Below are 18340 nucleotides of genomic sequence, written 5' to 3' on the forward strand. Positions count from 1 at the left end.
TAAATAGTGTTATATGAAGTTAATAAAGGCAATACAAGCATTTATATGGAATGCGTCAGTAAAAGTCAATATTGTTGACACAAATGACTAATCAATTAATTTGCATTCACAATATTTGCTATTCTGTCACGCCTGATTCATCTTTACATAAAAAATATGAGTCAGCAAATAAAACCTATACGTAGTATATAAGTTTTTTAATTAATACTTACTAGTCTTTTCTTGGTAGATGGCACTATCAGTGTCAGTGAAGAACCATATCTAAAAACAAACAAAAAATACATTAATTATTTACTCTGAAAATTGAAATATCTATGTTGTCAATCGACACGTATGACAGATGAGTCCATAAAAGGGTCCTGATTCGTCCCTCGTGTCCCACAGATAGACAACCGGCGATAACGCGAAATGATGATTCAGAATTTATGATCAGAAACGGGTTCGGCCTCGTCCCTACAATCTTATCTTGCTTCGTCCTGACCTGTTTACTCGAGACATCCTTGTTCCAACTATCTTTACACACACATCATTGGAGGTTGTTCGTTTCCTGCCTCCATAGATTCAATATCTATACATAGGTATATTAAGTTCGAACCGTTACACTATTCCGGAACAGCATCATACATTTTGCACAAACGCACGCAATTCCAACAATGTGGCAGTTTTAATTCAGAGATTAACATGTCAGTTAAATTTGCTATGCCATGCCATACATATCAAACGTGAATATCCTCGTCAACACCGTCTGAATAATTACAATGGCGCTATAATTTGCGAACCGAAATGTGCGCTCGCTTAATTGGGCAATTACTGACTGCTGAATTGGTGACAGTGTCTCTATATACGGGCTGAGCCTAAAACAATTGTTAAAAATAAAAGATTGCGTGAGAATTGTAATTAAAAAATTGTAATTTTACCCATTTATAATATATTTCATCTTACTCGATTCCCACCTAAATAATTTTAGATTACTCCATATTGGCAATTTATCAAATATATTTGAGATACAAAAATCTTGGACAAAAGCAAAAATCTGTCAAAGTATTTCGCTTGTAATACGCGTACAAATCTAATTACGTAATTTAAAAAAAATGTGTGGCAAATTATGGTAGTGCGTGTCGAAACTTTGATCTTATGACGAATGAGTGGAAATTTAAAATTGGAGTTAATCGACGGTTTTGAATGTGATTGGTAATTTTAATCACATGTCGTATCAAAACTGTTGATCTGTTTTCTAATATCGGTTTGTGAAATATGCGCACATACTTTTTATAGCATAATAAGTACACAATTAAAATAACAACATAACAGTAACAGTTTAATATTATATTATAAATTTAAGTGAATTATTATTTATAATATTATGGATCTTTTTCTACAAAATATAATCAATCTATAACGTATAATCTTACTTCATCACATAAAATGTGCATACGTTTTCATGGTAAGTATAGAGTAGCTCCAATTTGCATTTAAGAACTGCAATTAAATAATGCAGAGGCGAGTCTTGTGTCTTGGTACTCTTTTTATACCTCTGGTTGTATGCAAGTGTTTTTTATAATAATTTTCCGATCAATGTGTATCATATCAATAATTATCTCTCCTCAATTTCAGAAAAAAAAAACAATTTTTCAGCTTCTACTATATTTATTCAACAGAAGCAAAATAATTAATAACACTTATTTTACTACAGAATTTCACAAATGGTATAATATTTATGATAAGGGAAGCTAATATAATTTAAGGCTTGTGAATGCACTTTTAATATCAATATATTGAATTGAGAAGCTATTCGCGAAATAACAAATATTGAAGATCTCTCTTTATTCATTTATTAAAAATAATAGTAGTTAGAATGAAAATCTAGCGTATCACTGGACTCTAAGATTGAATTTAATACACATTTCTATACTTTGTCCTAGATGGCTTACCGCCATAGCGACCTTCAGACCAATATTTAATAGAAACCACACATAATACACACAAATAATCAATTCCATTTTACGTATCCTTACGTGTTTTTTTTAAATTGTGTCACCCAATATACAATACACATTTATCAATAAAAAGCTTTATTATTTTCACACCAGAAAATACTACAAAAATATTTCGCGTAATGACAGTATCGAAGAATACATTTTGCTTTAAAGTTGTATGTATTAACAATATAAAAAGTTTGCAACCAATAACGTTATATATATATACTTTATTTAATATATTGTATTAAAATAACACACTTAAACATTAAAATGTTATGTTCATAAAATTATTTATGTATATAATATTAAAATTCATATTTAATATATGTTACAGTGAATGCGTATTTTTCAGTGAAATTATATATTCACTAGTAGAAATATAACTTCACCAACTAGATCAGTGAAAATATATCAAAAAATTGATATATAATTTTATTAATCAATATCGATAAATCACGTATTGTTACAGGTATGTCGGAACATGACGAAACTTCCATTTGCAGTTCAAACCCAAACCTATTCTAAACGATTTAACAAAACTCAATTTGACCTAATGAAAGTGCAAAAACTATAGTTGTAGAACTCTTATTAGATCAAGTTGTTTTTAGTAAATTTGTTTCGGTTAGGTTTTGGTTTGAACACTTTGACCTTAATAGGGGTATGTCGTTCTATAACTATTTTTTTAAACAAAATTTTTGTGGCCTTTAGTTTATTTTAAAGCACGTCGGTAGAATTGTATTGCTCGTGTAATTATTCGAAAGAATATAAAAAAAAATGTTTATCGAAAATAAATTATTCTGATAATTAGTAGAATTTAATAACTCAATTTTAATCGGCAAAAGCACGCGAATGGACGTTTCACGCTTGTCAAATAAAAGTTTGGAGCAGCATACAATTTCACTAACAACTGTCAGTGAAATTGTATTTTTATTAGTAGATACAATATATCTATCCGATATGGTTTGTGAAAATATATTTTTACTGGTGATACACATTCACTGTAACATATGTATAGTGTATATATCTATATACAATAATATTATTTATTATATGGTTAACTTTAGGAATCGCTATATATTGTACAATACTACAGATATGGAAGAATTGTTATATTATATAGATTATAGGCTTGTAGATAATCACAAGGTGTGATTTAAAAAACAAGATTATAGCATTATTTAATTGTATCTTTGCTACACTTTTTTATGGATCGATTTGAATAACTAAATCGAAATAGCTCAAAACGTGATTAGAAACCTGGCCACCAGCCAGGCCATTTGAATAAAGAATTTCAGGCTTTGGAGTATGCAGCAGGCAGTGTGTGCTTGCCTTGTAATTTCCTCGCTTGATAATTTAGTACATGAGACGTCCATCGCTTTGGCCGCAAAGGCCGCAATCTCCCTCTCCCCGCGTCCCGCTCGCCCTCTTATTAATTGCGGTCACCTGAGCGTTAAGCTCAGGCCGCAGGTGTGCGAGGGCAACTTTTCCGCCGAATTAGACCACTTTTGTGCGGCCATAGCGTTGACCAAACGTTGATTAAATTAACCGAACGTGACTGTGCACAATCCGTCGACGCCGCGGGATGCCCGTTGCACAGATCGAAAGGTTCGGTCGCAACAAATTGCCACTATCCATCCGCTTTCTAGGTAGTAGGAGGTACCGGGCCTGAGCAATTTCGCTGCCCGTGTAATTATTGCAAATAATCCCTGACTGTTATCGTCGACGAGATCTGCGAAGAACTCGCAATTCTTGCTCTAATCATTGTGTGCGTATTTAAATTGGCGTTTCAGATTAGCTACAATAGTCGAGGTTAGTGGTTTTAATTGGCGGTCGACCTCAGGAATTGGGAGAGTCGCCGAAATAATTTGGTAGACGAGCGTATGAATAAGTCGTTAAGGGTAATGAATAATTAAGCAAAAATTGAAGGAGCGAGAAAAGACGCAAATTAGTAGAACTATATTAATAAAATCTTTAAGTTAAATGTGTGTATCAAATGCGCAAGAAACGAAACAGTATAATAAATTATCAAAGTAAATGTTCTTGATAAAACTACAGAGGCTCTAACCGAAATGGTTGAAAATATAAATTCCGTTTTGTATAAAAAAACATTAAAGATCTGTATAAAAAAACATCATTATTAAAAAATTAAAATTAAATAGTTTTCTGTATACAAAAGTATATAAAAAAACTTTTATTTTTAAGATTATTAGGCCAGAATTAGATGCCGGAAACCTGCTAACAATTTATTCCGTATTATTAAAACCAACTATTGTAGAAGTGTGCTTTTCTTCGAACGCTGGTGGAGAAGCTAGCAGAGGGATGATGTCTTCAGGATGGATCTTTGATGTCTTTCGATGTCTCATCGCCGTTTGTCGTATTTCAGCTGCAGGTATTCCTTTCGTCTGAATCGTAGTGTGACGCTCTGCAGTCTCTCGATGTCTGTCTGATCGTACCTTGGAGCCGGCCTTTTGTATCGCAGGTAGGGAAGATCTCCAGCGAATTGCAATCATACAGAGATCATTTAATCAAATTGATGCTCATTTATTCGATCATCGAAATATGTCCACGCATTCAAAATGAAATTTGCTAGATGGACTTTGCTAAATTTAATATTAACGGTGCTTTTTTCTGTCGCCCGATGGCGTATTGTTTGCGCAACCGTAATGCATAAAAGAAATATAGATTATCTGTATTTCGAGGGTAACTGCAAGTTGGTTCGACGAATTATTTACATATTATTTTATGTGCTAAGAATCGTTTTTTTCCCATTGATATTTTAAGGGTTATTGAGCTGATCCGTTAAGTATCAGTCTATTGCGGGTTACTCATTGTTTTTTTTTTATATATATATATATATATATATATATATATATATATATATATATATATATATATATATATATATATTATTCTTAATGGTCACCATTTTGAAACTCGGCAGATTAAGCTGGCTAGCAAACTTAGCTAGGATATTTTTTAGAACCAGTTTTATTTCAATCATATTGAAACTACGACTGTAATAGAAATTTATAAAGTAAGTACCGTCATTTATTTATTTATTTATTTTTATTAAATCTTCCGTTGTAACCTGACAGTCATAAGCCCAATACGTTACAACGGACAAATCTGTACTAACTGAGTAAGTCAGTCAGATGTAATGAATACAAATATGTATTATCTGGTGGTTAATACAAGTGTGTATTAACCACCAGACTGAAAGAATGGGAATCGGTGATATCTATAATAATAAATATAAATTATTTTGTGTAATATAATTTATAACCAATATATTACACTGCAGCTGGGGCCGGTATTTTTAATAATAGCGCATTTTTATAAATAAAAATTCGAGTGCTGCTGCCGGGGCTCGAACCCGCCACCTCAGAGTTACTAGTCTGAGACGTTACGGACTACGCTATTCCGTCATGAATGCATTTTATCGCCAGATATATAAAAAAAAATATAAAATGGCTCTCAACTGTTCGCTGGCTAAGCCGAAACCGATTAGTAAGTGGAAATGAAGCGTCTCTTAAACCATTGTTGAACATTTTGGGGTCGCAAAATTTAAAAATATATATATTATATATAAAATTTAATTTAATTCACCAAGCGAAATAAAATTAGAATATCGAAACAGCAGTGACAGCATCAGGGATGAACAGGAGACGGAGTGTCAAGCGACGCGTCGCAGATCGCGTGCTCTCTCAATCTCTGCCGGACAATCAACGTATGATGAGGATAACGTATGATGTGTCTAGAGCTTGCGATTTACAATACATATATTTATACCCACATGCATAAATAAAACCATTGTTTTATTCAAACTTCTAATAAGCCAGAAGCATAAGCTCACAAAGAATTTCACTTCAATTACGTTTACGATTAAAAAATCCATAAGTCGCGACAAAATTTTAAACAAAATGAGAAGGAAAAAATGAAAATAGTTTACGCACTTCTGCCTCATACAATATGATATTTTAAAACAAACGATATTTTTCAGATTAGAGAAAAAAATGTTAACGTCATAGCAAAAAGGCAGAATTTTCTACGTTTTCAATCCAATATTTCGCCCCCGAAAAATGTATTGTTGTAAATGCTTAGACAGGTGAGCGAGAACAAAAGCAGGTATACTTTTTTCATGGAATTATTTAAATTTTTATATATTTTTCTGCAAATATTTTGTATATACAACAAAGGCATAAACTCAGTTGATATAATTTTTTAATTCGTAAACGTATCACTAGTCATTTCTGTCTGCGGTAGAGATTGTAAGTTTTGATATGTGACCCTCAAAAATAATAGAGCGATTGTTCCAGTGACCGGCAGCTAATTTATACACTTATCCATGGGGGTCGCATATGACTGACAAAATCTGTTCAAAAAATGATTTGGGAACACCCGTGGTAACTGATGATTCAACTACAATATCTATCACTCTCATCTCGTATGACTTGCATCTTGTGATTATCAAAATTTACAATGGAAAGGCGTTATTTATGAATTTTATAATATTAATAAGATAATTAAAGATTTCTCACGCGTAAGAACAGCTACGATTGAGACTGACACCATAATAAAATTGATTAATTTTGCTTACGGTTACATCAATATATTATAATTGATAATATATAGACTAGAACAAAATTTACAATAATAGGACAACGATTTGAGTCTTTGATATAACAAAAATTGAACTGGAGCTTAGAACGCAAATAAACTAAAACATAATCCGTAGCACCCAACACAAAGTAATCAACCATGCATGACCATAAACGCTCATGTATATTTCACAACATCATTTTCTTATCCCGTGTACAGTTACACGCCATATCTCTATATTAACCAGTCGCAATTTTCAGACAATAAGTGTATGAATGAAACCGCTGCTAGTCGCACGCTACCGATGAGTTAGTTCCCCTTTATTGTACCGAGCAGTAGTAGATCTCTCGACTAAGCTCTGTGAAATTTCGTTATCCGTTCTAGATTTACACTATTTAGGAGCATTAATCTCGTTAAAAAATGGTATTAAACACAAAGAAGACGATGAGCGTAGAATAAGACGCGTGCCGGTCTACCGTAGCGGTTTTCACGGTCGTGATTTTCCCACGCCAACAATACCACCACCACCACCAACCTTTCTTGAGTCTGAATAGAGAATTATGAAGATTTTCCATTCGGAACGGTGGCAAATCTTAGAATTAAATAATTGAGGGGGAGACATGTGTGTTTGTAACAAGGGAATCAAAGTACGAGGAAAGATCAAAGTACGAGGTATCCAACTGAATATTGGATACCTACAACTCCAAATAAAAAACACAGAAACGTACTTTTACTCGTTTTACTTATATGAGCTTTCACAATACTCTATAGATTGTTTATAATAAGACAACTACAGGCTGGTAAAAATACAACTGAAATAATTTATCTAAAAATGCAATGTATAATGTGAACTTCAAAATCTTAATTTGTCATAAGTAACATCGTGAAATTAAAGACAATAATATGATAATATTATGTTATTAGTGAATGATTTGTATGTGTATTTATTATCATGTGGTGTTTTTTACACATACTTAAAATTCATGCATTTATTTATCAGTCCCTACAAAATTACTAAATAAATATTATACAAAAAGTAAGTCTTTGAGCTTAAGAATAATAATTAGTTAAGAATCTCAAAAAGTGTGTTGTTAATAATGTTATATATTTTTTATTGATAAGATTTTGCGACTAGTGCGTTTTTAAATGCCCAGTTAAATCCTAATTCTGTACAGTAGTTAAGAAATTTAGTTTCAGTAGTATGAAATTAGATTTTCATACATTTGCAATTTGACCTGTATTTCAATTTATAACAAAAAATATATAGTTGAGATCATAATTAAACGTTTTAAATAAATATGGATATACTATTTTATGCATTTCTGTATTAAATATATGTTTGAAAAAAATAGTGTTATAAATAAATAAAAGCATTCGAACAAATATTTTTATCAGAAGCATTAATGCCAAAACTTTAAATATTCCTATCTTTATTTCGGTAAAATAAAATCTAATCATACCAATTATTGCTAAGATTCATGAAACGTGTATTTTTTTTAATTTTTGATAGTAAAAAAATGCCAAATAAACATGCTAATGCCAAAAAAATTAAGTTCATCAAATTTTTGAAAATAATTTCACGCAAATGAAAAAAATATTGATATTGTTTCAACTTGGATGAGAAAGCAATTACGCATAAAGTTTTATTCAATTTGTAATAACTATAAATGCGCGATTTTTGTAAAAAACCGTATTGTCTTAAAAAAACTCATGTCAACTCATGTTTAGTTTTAAAATGACAAGCGTTAACCCAACATATTACAACAGAGTAAACACAATCAACATTTATATGTCAATAAACTAAATTTCAGTCACAGATATTTTATAAATGTATCTCAATACATTAGAAATAACATCGTGCATATTAGTCAGCTGTTAATAGTGTGAAATTATATAATAATAATCCCTCTATGTTGTTCACTTTTCCACTAAATTGTGCAAAAATTATAATACAACATAATCAAGCACGTATAAAAGATTTCACTTCTGTAGACACAGCCATTTTTAATATATCAAAGGTCCCGCATCCAATTTGAATGTTGAATGTGATTATTCATATTATTTGCAGTACAATTCAAAGGAGCTGTCTGAAAGGAGTTATTCTCCGAGTCGTTCGAGTTTGTTCTCTTCCATTCCAACGCCTTTGCTAACTAACTATCTGCCTATATACGGACACCGCTAACTGCTAATGGCTACCGCGTGTAAATATTTATAAAGCGCGATGGGAAAACGCAGATAGCGCTTTTAAAAGCGCGCGGACGGAAACCGCACGATAATTGCTTCGATCAGAGATTTAATTGTGGTGCCATTCGGATATGCGGGCATAATGATTCAGTGTATTTAAACAGCCCAGATTGGTGTTTGTATCTCGGTAATTATTAGATATCTGATATATAATTGAGATCGTAAAAATGCGACCAATTTAGAAGGTATGTACAATAGCTCCTGTAATAGAATAGTTAAATTATAATTAGTAGAAATATAATATATTAAATATCTTCGAATATTCTTCCAGAAAAAGAACATTTTTATTTAATTATGCATTAAAGATGGAATACGGTACATTATTTTTATTCTTCTTCCACGGTGCTACAACCGGTGGTCGGTCTTGACCTTGTCCGTTAAAATCTTCCACCCTTTACGATCCGTTGCCTCCCTCTTTCAACTTATATGCCCAGCGTCTTGCAGTCTTAGATGCTTGCTCTGGGGTTTCCATCGGGTTCTTGGTGCTCTGCTAGTAGGTATTCTCATCAGATGTCCAGTCCATCGCAGTCTTTGAAATTTGTAAAAGGTTTGTTGCTCTGCGAGGGTTTCTATCCATTGTTCATTTTTGTTCTGTATGTACCATCTGCTTCTTTGGTTGGACCGAATATTATTCTTAAATAAAAACTTTAAAGACTCCGATATGACTTTTTTCTCTCTGTGTGGTTGTCCACGTTTCACTGCCATAAATAATGATATGGCGAATAATCATTTTATATATGGTAAGTTTGATTTTTCTGCTGAGTATCAGTACAGGACCTTCGAGCATGCATAGTTATATTTTTATATTTTGTCAAATTAAAATTTTGATTAAAATTAGCACTTCAAAATGAATTATAACAGAGGCTAAAATATTGTTTGTTACAAAACTATTATGGTTGATAAATTTATTAGTTTTAAAAAAAAATAAAATATGAAACTAATCTAATTTTTATAAAGTGGTTTTTCAAATTAATTTAATTTTGTCATGAAACCAAGTAAGATAGAAAAAATGCAAATAAATATTTCAGAACCACTCTTGGTTCGCCTTTTGCCTGTGAGCATGGGATAATTTTAATATATGAATTTGCTTATCGTAAAAACGCGTGAAATGGCTCACCCGTCCCAATATATTGTTAACAGCAAAAATGTGTTTCTACTAAAAGTCAAAAGATTAATAGACACTTTATGAAGCACCGACCATTGTCTCTCGGGGATTATAAACTTGAAAGCATAATACAATTTTGAATGAAAATTTTATAATCTTTTCTTTGTGAATCACCTAATTGTACATGCTGAATTTGTTTTTTCCATAATTGCAAAAGTAAAGAATAAATATTTTTTGTTACTTCTAAATCGATAATAAATATTAATTACTAAATATTAATTGTTTAAGAATGTCGAAACAAAATGTGTCATAAAACTTAGTTTGTGAAACAATACTTTCGGACTGCTAAATAGGGATTTTCTGTCCCTTTTCGATACACCGCTCTTCCTACCCCCACCTTCTCTCTAAATGGATTTTGCGAAATAAAATAATAGCAGGAGAATTTTGCATTTTGAAAATTGTGTGAGATATAGTATATTTCATATGTAGAGATCAAATTTTATTTTGAAATTAAAATAACCGGGTACCCGTTAAAAATAACAGGGTACTCGGTTCTTTTAAAAACGTGCGGGTTCTGCGTAGATCGGAAGCACTGGTTATCTCGGAATCCACTTTGATAACTGTCCAGTATTTCATTAACATATTATATTTTTCTAGCCTTCTATATATCATGTTTGAGAATATTTTGTGTGAGAATACTCAGTAGTGAGATGTAGATATTACAGTTTAGTTTATTCCCCCTTTTCCATATGGGGACAATAATTGCCGTCATCCAGTCATTATACTCTCCGCGATATTGTAATATAGGCATCACCTCTAGAGCTCTCCGGTAATTTTGTCTACCCCTGGTACTTTTCATAGCTAGTCATCGATGTTTATCCCTACTCAAATATAATTTTGCTCCTCCACAGATTTTATAAATTTTCAAAGAACTCGCACCATCTCCCTATGATTTTATCTTTCTCTATGTATTTTTCCTTCCTTCTTTTTGCATGCATTGGGACGTAGTTGGAAGAATTTTGTTTGATCCTTGAGTAATTTATAGAAACTTTTAGGGTAGGGTGTTCTTTCTTTTTAGATTATTCGCAGCTTATCTTTCAACATTTCAGTTATTTTCTTTCTTCACAATAGATTTTTGTGGTATCTCTTGCTTCGATTTTCTCAGCGTTTTTCCCTGCATTCGTTGTCAAGCCATTCCTAATTTATTTTGTGTTAATATGTTTCTATGGTATCTTTCGCGTTGGGTACTATACTTTCTTTAATTATTTTCCAGGTTGCATTGACGTCTTCCGTTTTATTAATCTAATTGTGTGTTTTGATAGTTCATCATCGTGTTTATGTCTTTTACTTTTTCGGTTTAATCCTTATTTTTGTTAAATAATAAATATCTCTTGTTTAAATCAACTTCTACCAAGTAATGGGTTTTGACATCGTGTATTGAATTATCTATTATTTTAGATATCAATACACGATCAATTAGATTGCATGGCGTGCTACCCTATATTATATTATATACTTTGTTATTATGTGAGAAATATGTACTACGAATTAGTATATTATATTATTGGCTGCTACAATTTGCAAAAACTTTGGAAATGGATTCTATATTCAAACAGAGGGTTTGTGAATGGTACAATACTAACGTTTCCAAGAAGGGCATGAAAGCGTTGAATATGATAAGAGAATTGTGTGGCAACTCGTCATAACAGTGATGAATCATGGTTTCATTTCTAGATTCAAAGTTCTCATATTTTTTCTACGGTTTTACTACTAATTGTTACTGTCGGGTCATAAGGGTCCATAAGGCGTTTATCTTGCAGTTTTGTGTGCAAATAATTTTATTTACATATATTTTAAATATTAGTTTCTAATAAAAACACGAGAGGCGCTCGTGTCGCAAATGCGCAACGACAGCTGTCTTAGCAACGCGATCAACGACCATATCCTCTGCTAAGAACAACAAATAAACAAAAAACGATCACCTACTATAACATCGTCCCAAATTTGATAAACTTTCACACTGTAGCCGAATCGGGGTTATGTTCAAGTAAATATTGCAATGTAAACAAACCTGGTCTTTGGCCAGCTGGAACCACGTCTGCAAGACGATGGGGAGTCTCAAGTCATGATAAGCCCCAGTGGTCTTGACGCTGATGAACAGATCGTCGATGGCCGCCTTCGGCGCCGAAGAAGGCGGGGGCGGAGTCTGCGTCTTCGGTTGCGTCTGCTGCTGTTGGCGGGGCCGCTGGGGGCGCAGTTCTCGGGGCTCCGGGGGCCTCGTCGCCAGCACGAGCAGCGCCCACGTGACCCAGACGAGGATCGCCGCCGTGGCCGCGCTCTGCGCCGCCCGACGCCACCGCATCACCCCGGCATCGACTCGAACGAAACTTTGACAGTTGTCCGACGCGCACGCGCGAAGCACTCCCCTCGCGTCCAATCTGCGCAAGCTAACGCGCGACACTGACGGCACGTGTGATGCGCGTTGCCGCCATCTTGCCGAGCGTAAAAAGGAGAGGAATAGTTTTCGTACAAAGTTGAGCATCCTCTCCCGCTCTAAAACGCGAGTTACGCCGAAGAATGCCGAAAAGCTTTGTTTACGCGTGCGTTTGCGTACGCGCGAAACACGAATCGCTTCAGGCGAGAGGTAAAATTATAAAGCGCTTTTCAGAACACCTAAATGCCCTATTTCCTTTTTTAAAATTTGCATAATATTAACCTTTACCGGACAAAAACTTTTTTATGCGATCCAATTTATTTAATCATAAAAATTAAGCTTCTAACATATTATTTATATATCTTTAATTTAGGGTGAATTCTGTACCCGTTTCAGATGTTGGGACGACTACCTGAAAAAAAACCCATCCGAGAATGCAATGACAATAGTATTTATTGATTATTCACTATTGTAATTTACAGAACACCAATGGCTATTAACATATTTTTTAAACGCACGGAATATATTGTTTTGTTTCTTTCACTTCCATATTTATATACATTATATACCTAATGTTTGTTTATATTTGTCTATCGTATGATATTTCTCGAAGCAATCTTTCATTTGAAAATATGAATTTAAATTACATTTTTAAACATTTCCTTTGTTTTTTTTCACCAATTTATTTTACATAGTAATATAATCATTTACTACATCGGATTAGTACCTATTTAATAAGCCACGCCTAGTTCACATCGTGAGGATTTTTGTCTGGACTTCGCAGTCAGTAAAACGTAGGTGGAAACTGGTAATAATTTATTAGTTACTATAACATATATTGCGAGTTATTATGATGAGCGAGTATTGTTTTTCTCCGAGCGGTGGTGGAGAAGCTCGTGGAGGAACGATGTTCCGTGGAAGATCCTCAGAGGTCCTGTAGACGTAGCAGCGACAATGTATTGTATTGGAGATTAGTTCCTCTTGCTGCGATGATCGTGTTCGGGAGTCTCAGGGCGTATATTCGTGTCTGTTTGTGGGGTCGCGTCCATCAGGCGGGCCGAATCTATCATGTATTCATTGGAGACCAGCCTTAAGTATTAAGGGTTGCAAAACTCACTGACGTATCACAATCATGCAGCGATCATCCAGCCAATTATTGTACTCGTTTTTTAGAACAACGAAATAGGTATACGCCTTTAGAAAGTGACATTTACTTATTTTTTCCGAGGCCGAATTGTGCAACGAGAATATTGTGACCTAGCGGTGCTTTTTGTCTTCCGATAATATATTGTTTCCCGTGACCGTTTCGTAACAAAGAAATATTCATTCAATGCACGCGTGTTATTTATGTGAAACCATTTTTTCTAGTCGTATCGAGGGTTTTGCGTGGTCCCATCTTTTACACTATTGTCTAGTTTATCCTTATTGATGGCTGTACATTTTTGGACAGTATATAAGCGCCTATTATTTCGATAGTAGAAATACATATCTACTGGTGAAAATGTATTTGAGCTTCACTAGTGAAAATATAACTTTACAGAAAAATACAGAGGCGGCCATTTAATTAATATTATTATTCATAGCCAATGAAATGCAGCAAATGTTCGATTATTAATAAAATTGAAGATATCTTTAAATTTGTGTTTTTTATCAGCGCCGAATTGTCAAGAATTTAAATTATAAAGAATAAATAAATTATACCTGTTTTTTTAATCTAAACATTTTAAAGTAATAATTTATATATTATATCACATAAATATCTACATTTTACTCTTTATTTTTTCAGATTTTTTCCTGAGAAGCTGGTAAGTATACTGTTTAATTAATACATTTTTTTATATGTTTTCGCTACCTTAAGATATATTGTTAGTATTTTATTTTATTTTATTGGCCGGCAAATATAACGGTTTGCGATAGAGAATTAAAAATTTCAACGAATCCGCAATTTTTAATCCGTGTTCGAGTAACTCAATTTAGTTGGGAATTGTGCTGCGGAGGCTTGTTTAGAAACAGTATTTTATTACTAATTTGTTCAATGCATTTATGTTTTTTCTTCATCCACACATTGATGGAATCTAATGATTAATAATTTTAGCGATTCGAATCACAACAATACGTGTAAGGTAATACAAATGCATTTGAAGTGTACAAAACAATGATTGATTACAACCTTCCCAAATATCAAAACGGTTTTTAAATATTTTTTAACATTACCAATATGTAATGCAACTGGCGAACGATATTTCTCAGTTTTTACGTTCACTAAAAATCATTTGAGAAACAGTCTTGAACAATATAATCTGTAAAATCTTTCGATTATGCTTATCGAAAATGATCTCACACAACAATTAAATTTCGATATCATCATCGATAAGTTTGCTCCAGCTAAAAGTATAATAGAAATGTACACTGTAAATATGTTTTAATTTATTTATTTTCTCTGGTGACTTTTGTTTAATAATTTCAATTTTTCATTAATTATTTTAAATTAAATACATTTATTTAGAATTGAACATTCAATTTCCGCTTGATTCTCAAATATTACATTTTCAACGTTTTTCAGCTTTTAAATTTAATTCTTGCAATATTTAAGTTTCAATCAGCTGTTCAGTCATTTTATTATGTAATTAAGAAAATTTTAATTGTAGTGGATCTAACGAAATATAATTTCCTGAATTAATAAGAATTACATTTGATTTATTGATGCTACTGAACACGAACCTTCCTGTAATTTGACTTTTATTTATTGTTATTATTGAAATACAATACCGCGCTAATTTAATAATGTAATATCATTTAAAATTATTAGGACTATTTCCCTTTATATAGTCACTTTACAATTTCACATATCACGTTACATATTTTTTTTATTGTGTAGGGAAAAAATTATAAATAATTTTTCTAAGTCTGTTTCTTTACCGTTCATCTCTTTCTTTTCACGCTGTTTCTAATAAAATTTATCTTTATTAATATTTCAAGCTTTATTTAAGCTTCTCTTTTCATTGGGATCAATTTGCATATCTTTGTAAAATAATTTAAAATAAATCTAGTTGTACAATAAAATAATCTGTCCTGAAGCTTAAATAATATTTTTTAATGTAGGGTATATTCTTTATGAATGTAACCTTAGTAAAATTAAAAATTCCGTATGTATAATTTGTTATTTGCAATAGAGGTATTATTAAAATAATAAACATAAAAGTTTATTTCGCATAAAAAAAAGATATATTTTCATTTTTATTTAAAAATTTTTGTTTTGGTTACTTAGTTTTATATGATATAATTTAATATGACGTCTTATTAAATTTTTTAATCTAAACCATTAATAAATTATAAAAAAATTAGGCAAACAATAAATAAAATCAAAAAATATTTTTCAAACCGTAAACAATATGTTTATAGTAAAGTTACGGGATTTTATTCGACAACGTGATTTATATATTTTTTTAATTTATTTGTTTAATATTTTTCGCAGGAACTTATATAGCTTATTATGCAGTCACGTTTATAATATTTATAAAACATTATTAAAATTAAATTTTATTGACAATGGTAACACGGATAGATATATAAATTATTCTACATGCAAATCAGTAAAATAATAATAAAATAAAATAAAACATAGAATCGCAAACATAAATCTACATACAAAATATTAAAATAATAGAAAACATTGATTAAAAAAGAAATCAACACAAAACTATATAGCAATGTTGTAGAAACTCATTAAAGTAATATTAATTTGTATTAAGGAAAACAGAAACAGATAATTCGTGAAAATTTATTTTTATTCAATTATGGTTTCGTTAAAAAAATCCCACGAAACGTCATATTATACTGAATTAAAACCGCGTAGTGAAAGCAGCAAGAAGCAGTTAGTGGAGACTTTTTTAAGGTTCTATTTTTTTAATACAAATTAGAATAAATATTTTTATTTATATAAAACCAAACAATATTTTTTCAAACCCAAATCGTAAATAACAAATTTAAAACAGGGGATATTTAGTTGAAGTTTATATTAAATAATATTCTTAATGACTTCATTGAAAAATAATATTTAAGCTTTGAGAATTTTGAGGTAGATTATTTATTGTATCAATAAATTTAAGCGAAAAATATTAATAAAAAAGCTTTGAAAGATTTCCAATTTTTATTTTGTAAAATAAAAATTGTACTTACATATTTCAAAGCTCCTTTTTTATGCTGTTGAAGCATTTTTACTTAAAGAGGATTTCGTTTATTTACCTTTAAAATTAAAGCACTTCTCCGACTTAGTACTTTAATAGCAATATTTTTTTTACTAAAATGAGAATAAAAATGTTTCTTAGAATATAAATGTTAATAATATTAGCTTTTTGATCTATTTGATTCCCATAAATAAATAAATAGAAACGTTTCTTAGATTTTATTGATTGAAGCTTTGATTGAAATATCCAGGAGTAGAGTTCATAGTCTTTACAATAATATCTGTAAACCATTGCTTCTTAAGTTTTCTTATCAAAAATGAAAATTAATTATCGAAACCTTCACATTCTCCTGAAGGTAAAAAATGTTTTAATTGGAAACCATGGATAAAAACGTCTCCGAGCCGGCGAATAAACAATGCGGTTGGATTAGATTGGGTCACGGTGGCGGTATAAAATAATAAAAAAAAAGCAAAACGGACAGTCGAGTCTCAGACCCAATTAAGGAATACCGACTGACGTTCGGTGTTGACAAATCTCGCCTTAATTAGCCTCAGAATCCGATTTATGGACGTCTTGTCTTATCTCGCGGTCGCTCTTCTAGACATTCCGTGGCTATGGTCACTTCCAAATTGGACCCTTGGGAATATATCGGACCGACGGAGACAGCAGACTCCTTTTTGAGCTAATTAAATCGGGTGTTTATTTTAATTAGAGAGATGCCTTATATTTTCGAACGTATTGTTCAGTTGAATTTCAAGTAAAATAAGAATATAAAAAAAATCGTTTAAATTAGACATTTTGGATCATCATATTATGTCTTATAAAAAAAATTTATGCCGCTGATGATATTTTTCTAGTTTTTAATAACAAGTAAAACAGGAAAATCCTTCATCGTTTGTATACCCTTTGATTATTTTAGGGTTTTACCAATCTATTTCATATTTATATTTTTCTCTATTTTATAATATATAAAATATTATTTCAAGACATCTGTTGGCAAATAAAAATATAAAATTTATTATTTATAAATTAAAATATAAATAGCGACATCTATATATATTAAATTATTTAAAAATATATAATATTTTTACGAGAGATGCCACTAAATAAAATTTCTACTACAAGTAAATAATTATTTTACAATGTATTAAGAATTATTCTAATAATATAATATATATAAAAAAAAAAATTATATATTTTTCTGTGAATTGTTTTGCAAAATAAAACTTACCATAAAATTGTTAATTGAATACAATATTTTTGGAATATATAATATTCATAGCTAATAAAAAAAAAATAATAATATATCGATTTAGGTTACTAGTATTTAACTTTTAATACAAACAGAAAAAAATCATATACCTGTAAAGCTTTTAAAATACCATATAGGTACTTCTCTAAATCCTTAATGCAAGTTTAAACCTAGGCTTTATTAATATTTAATACTTAACAATCTACATACAATTAAAAATACATATTGGTAATATGCCAAAGCAAAAGCGTTGATAAACGATAAATTTTGATATATAATATAATATATACATATATATTTTAAAAAATGCATGTCAGTAGAATTAACGTGCAACTCTATGTTTAAATATTGTAGTTATCTGTTCTTTGTGGCAAAAATTTTATCACTGTTTCATTTTATGACCTATAATTTGTAGTAGATGAGTAAGGCACCGAATTTTTATTTTACCTCTCAATATTTTATATAAAACGTGTTTTAATAATTATATACAATAATCCCCATTAAGGTTTGATAAAAAATTAATAGCATATAATATGCACA

At 31.1% G+C, this 18340-nt stretch overlaps 1 protein-coding gene across 2 annotated transcripts in view; it reads right to left on the reverse strand.

Moving 5' to 3' along the window:
* The window catches only part of fng (Fringe glycosyltransferase), a 43273-nt gene extending 30258 nt beyond the window's left edge, over positions 1-13015 (reverse strand). For both annotated transcript variants that reach the window (XR_015808978.1, XM_088182212.1), the window contains exons 1-2: positions 11999-13015; positions 213-261 (exon numbers count right to left, since the gene is read on the reverse strand). Coding sequence is in view for 1 of the 2 variants with exons in the window: in XM_088182212.1 (XP_088038338.1) it covers positions 213-261; positions 11999-12469 (520 nt within the window). In the remaining variant the exon portion in view is untranslated. The remainder of the gene's footprint in view (positions 1-212; positions 262-11998) is intronic.
* Between the last annotated feature and the right edge of the window lie 5325 nt (positions 13016-18340).

Source organism: Plectrocnemia conspersa, unplaced genomic scaffold (genome assembly GCF_051122295.1).
Source record: "Plectrocnemia conspersa isolate PC_06_02 unplaced genomic scaffold, ASM5112229v1 ptg000003l, whole genome shotgun sequence".
Classification (NCBI taxonomy): domain Eukaryota; kingdom Metazoa; phylum Arthropoda; class Insecta; order Trichoptera; family Polycentropodidae; genus Plectrocnemia; species Plectrocnemia conspersa.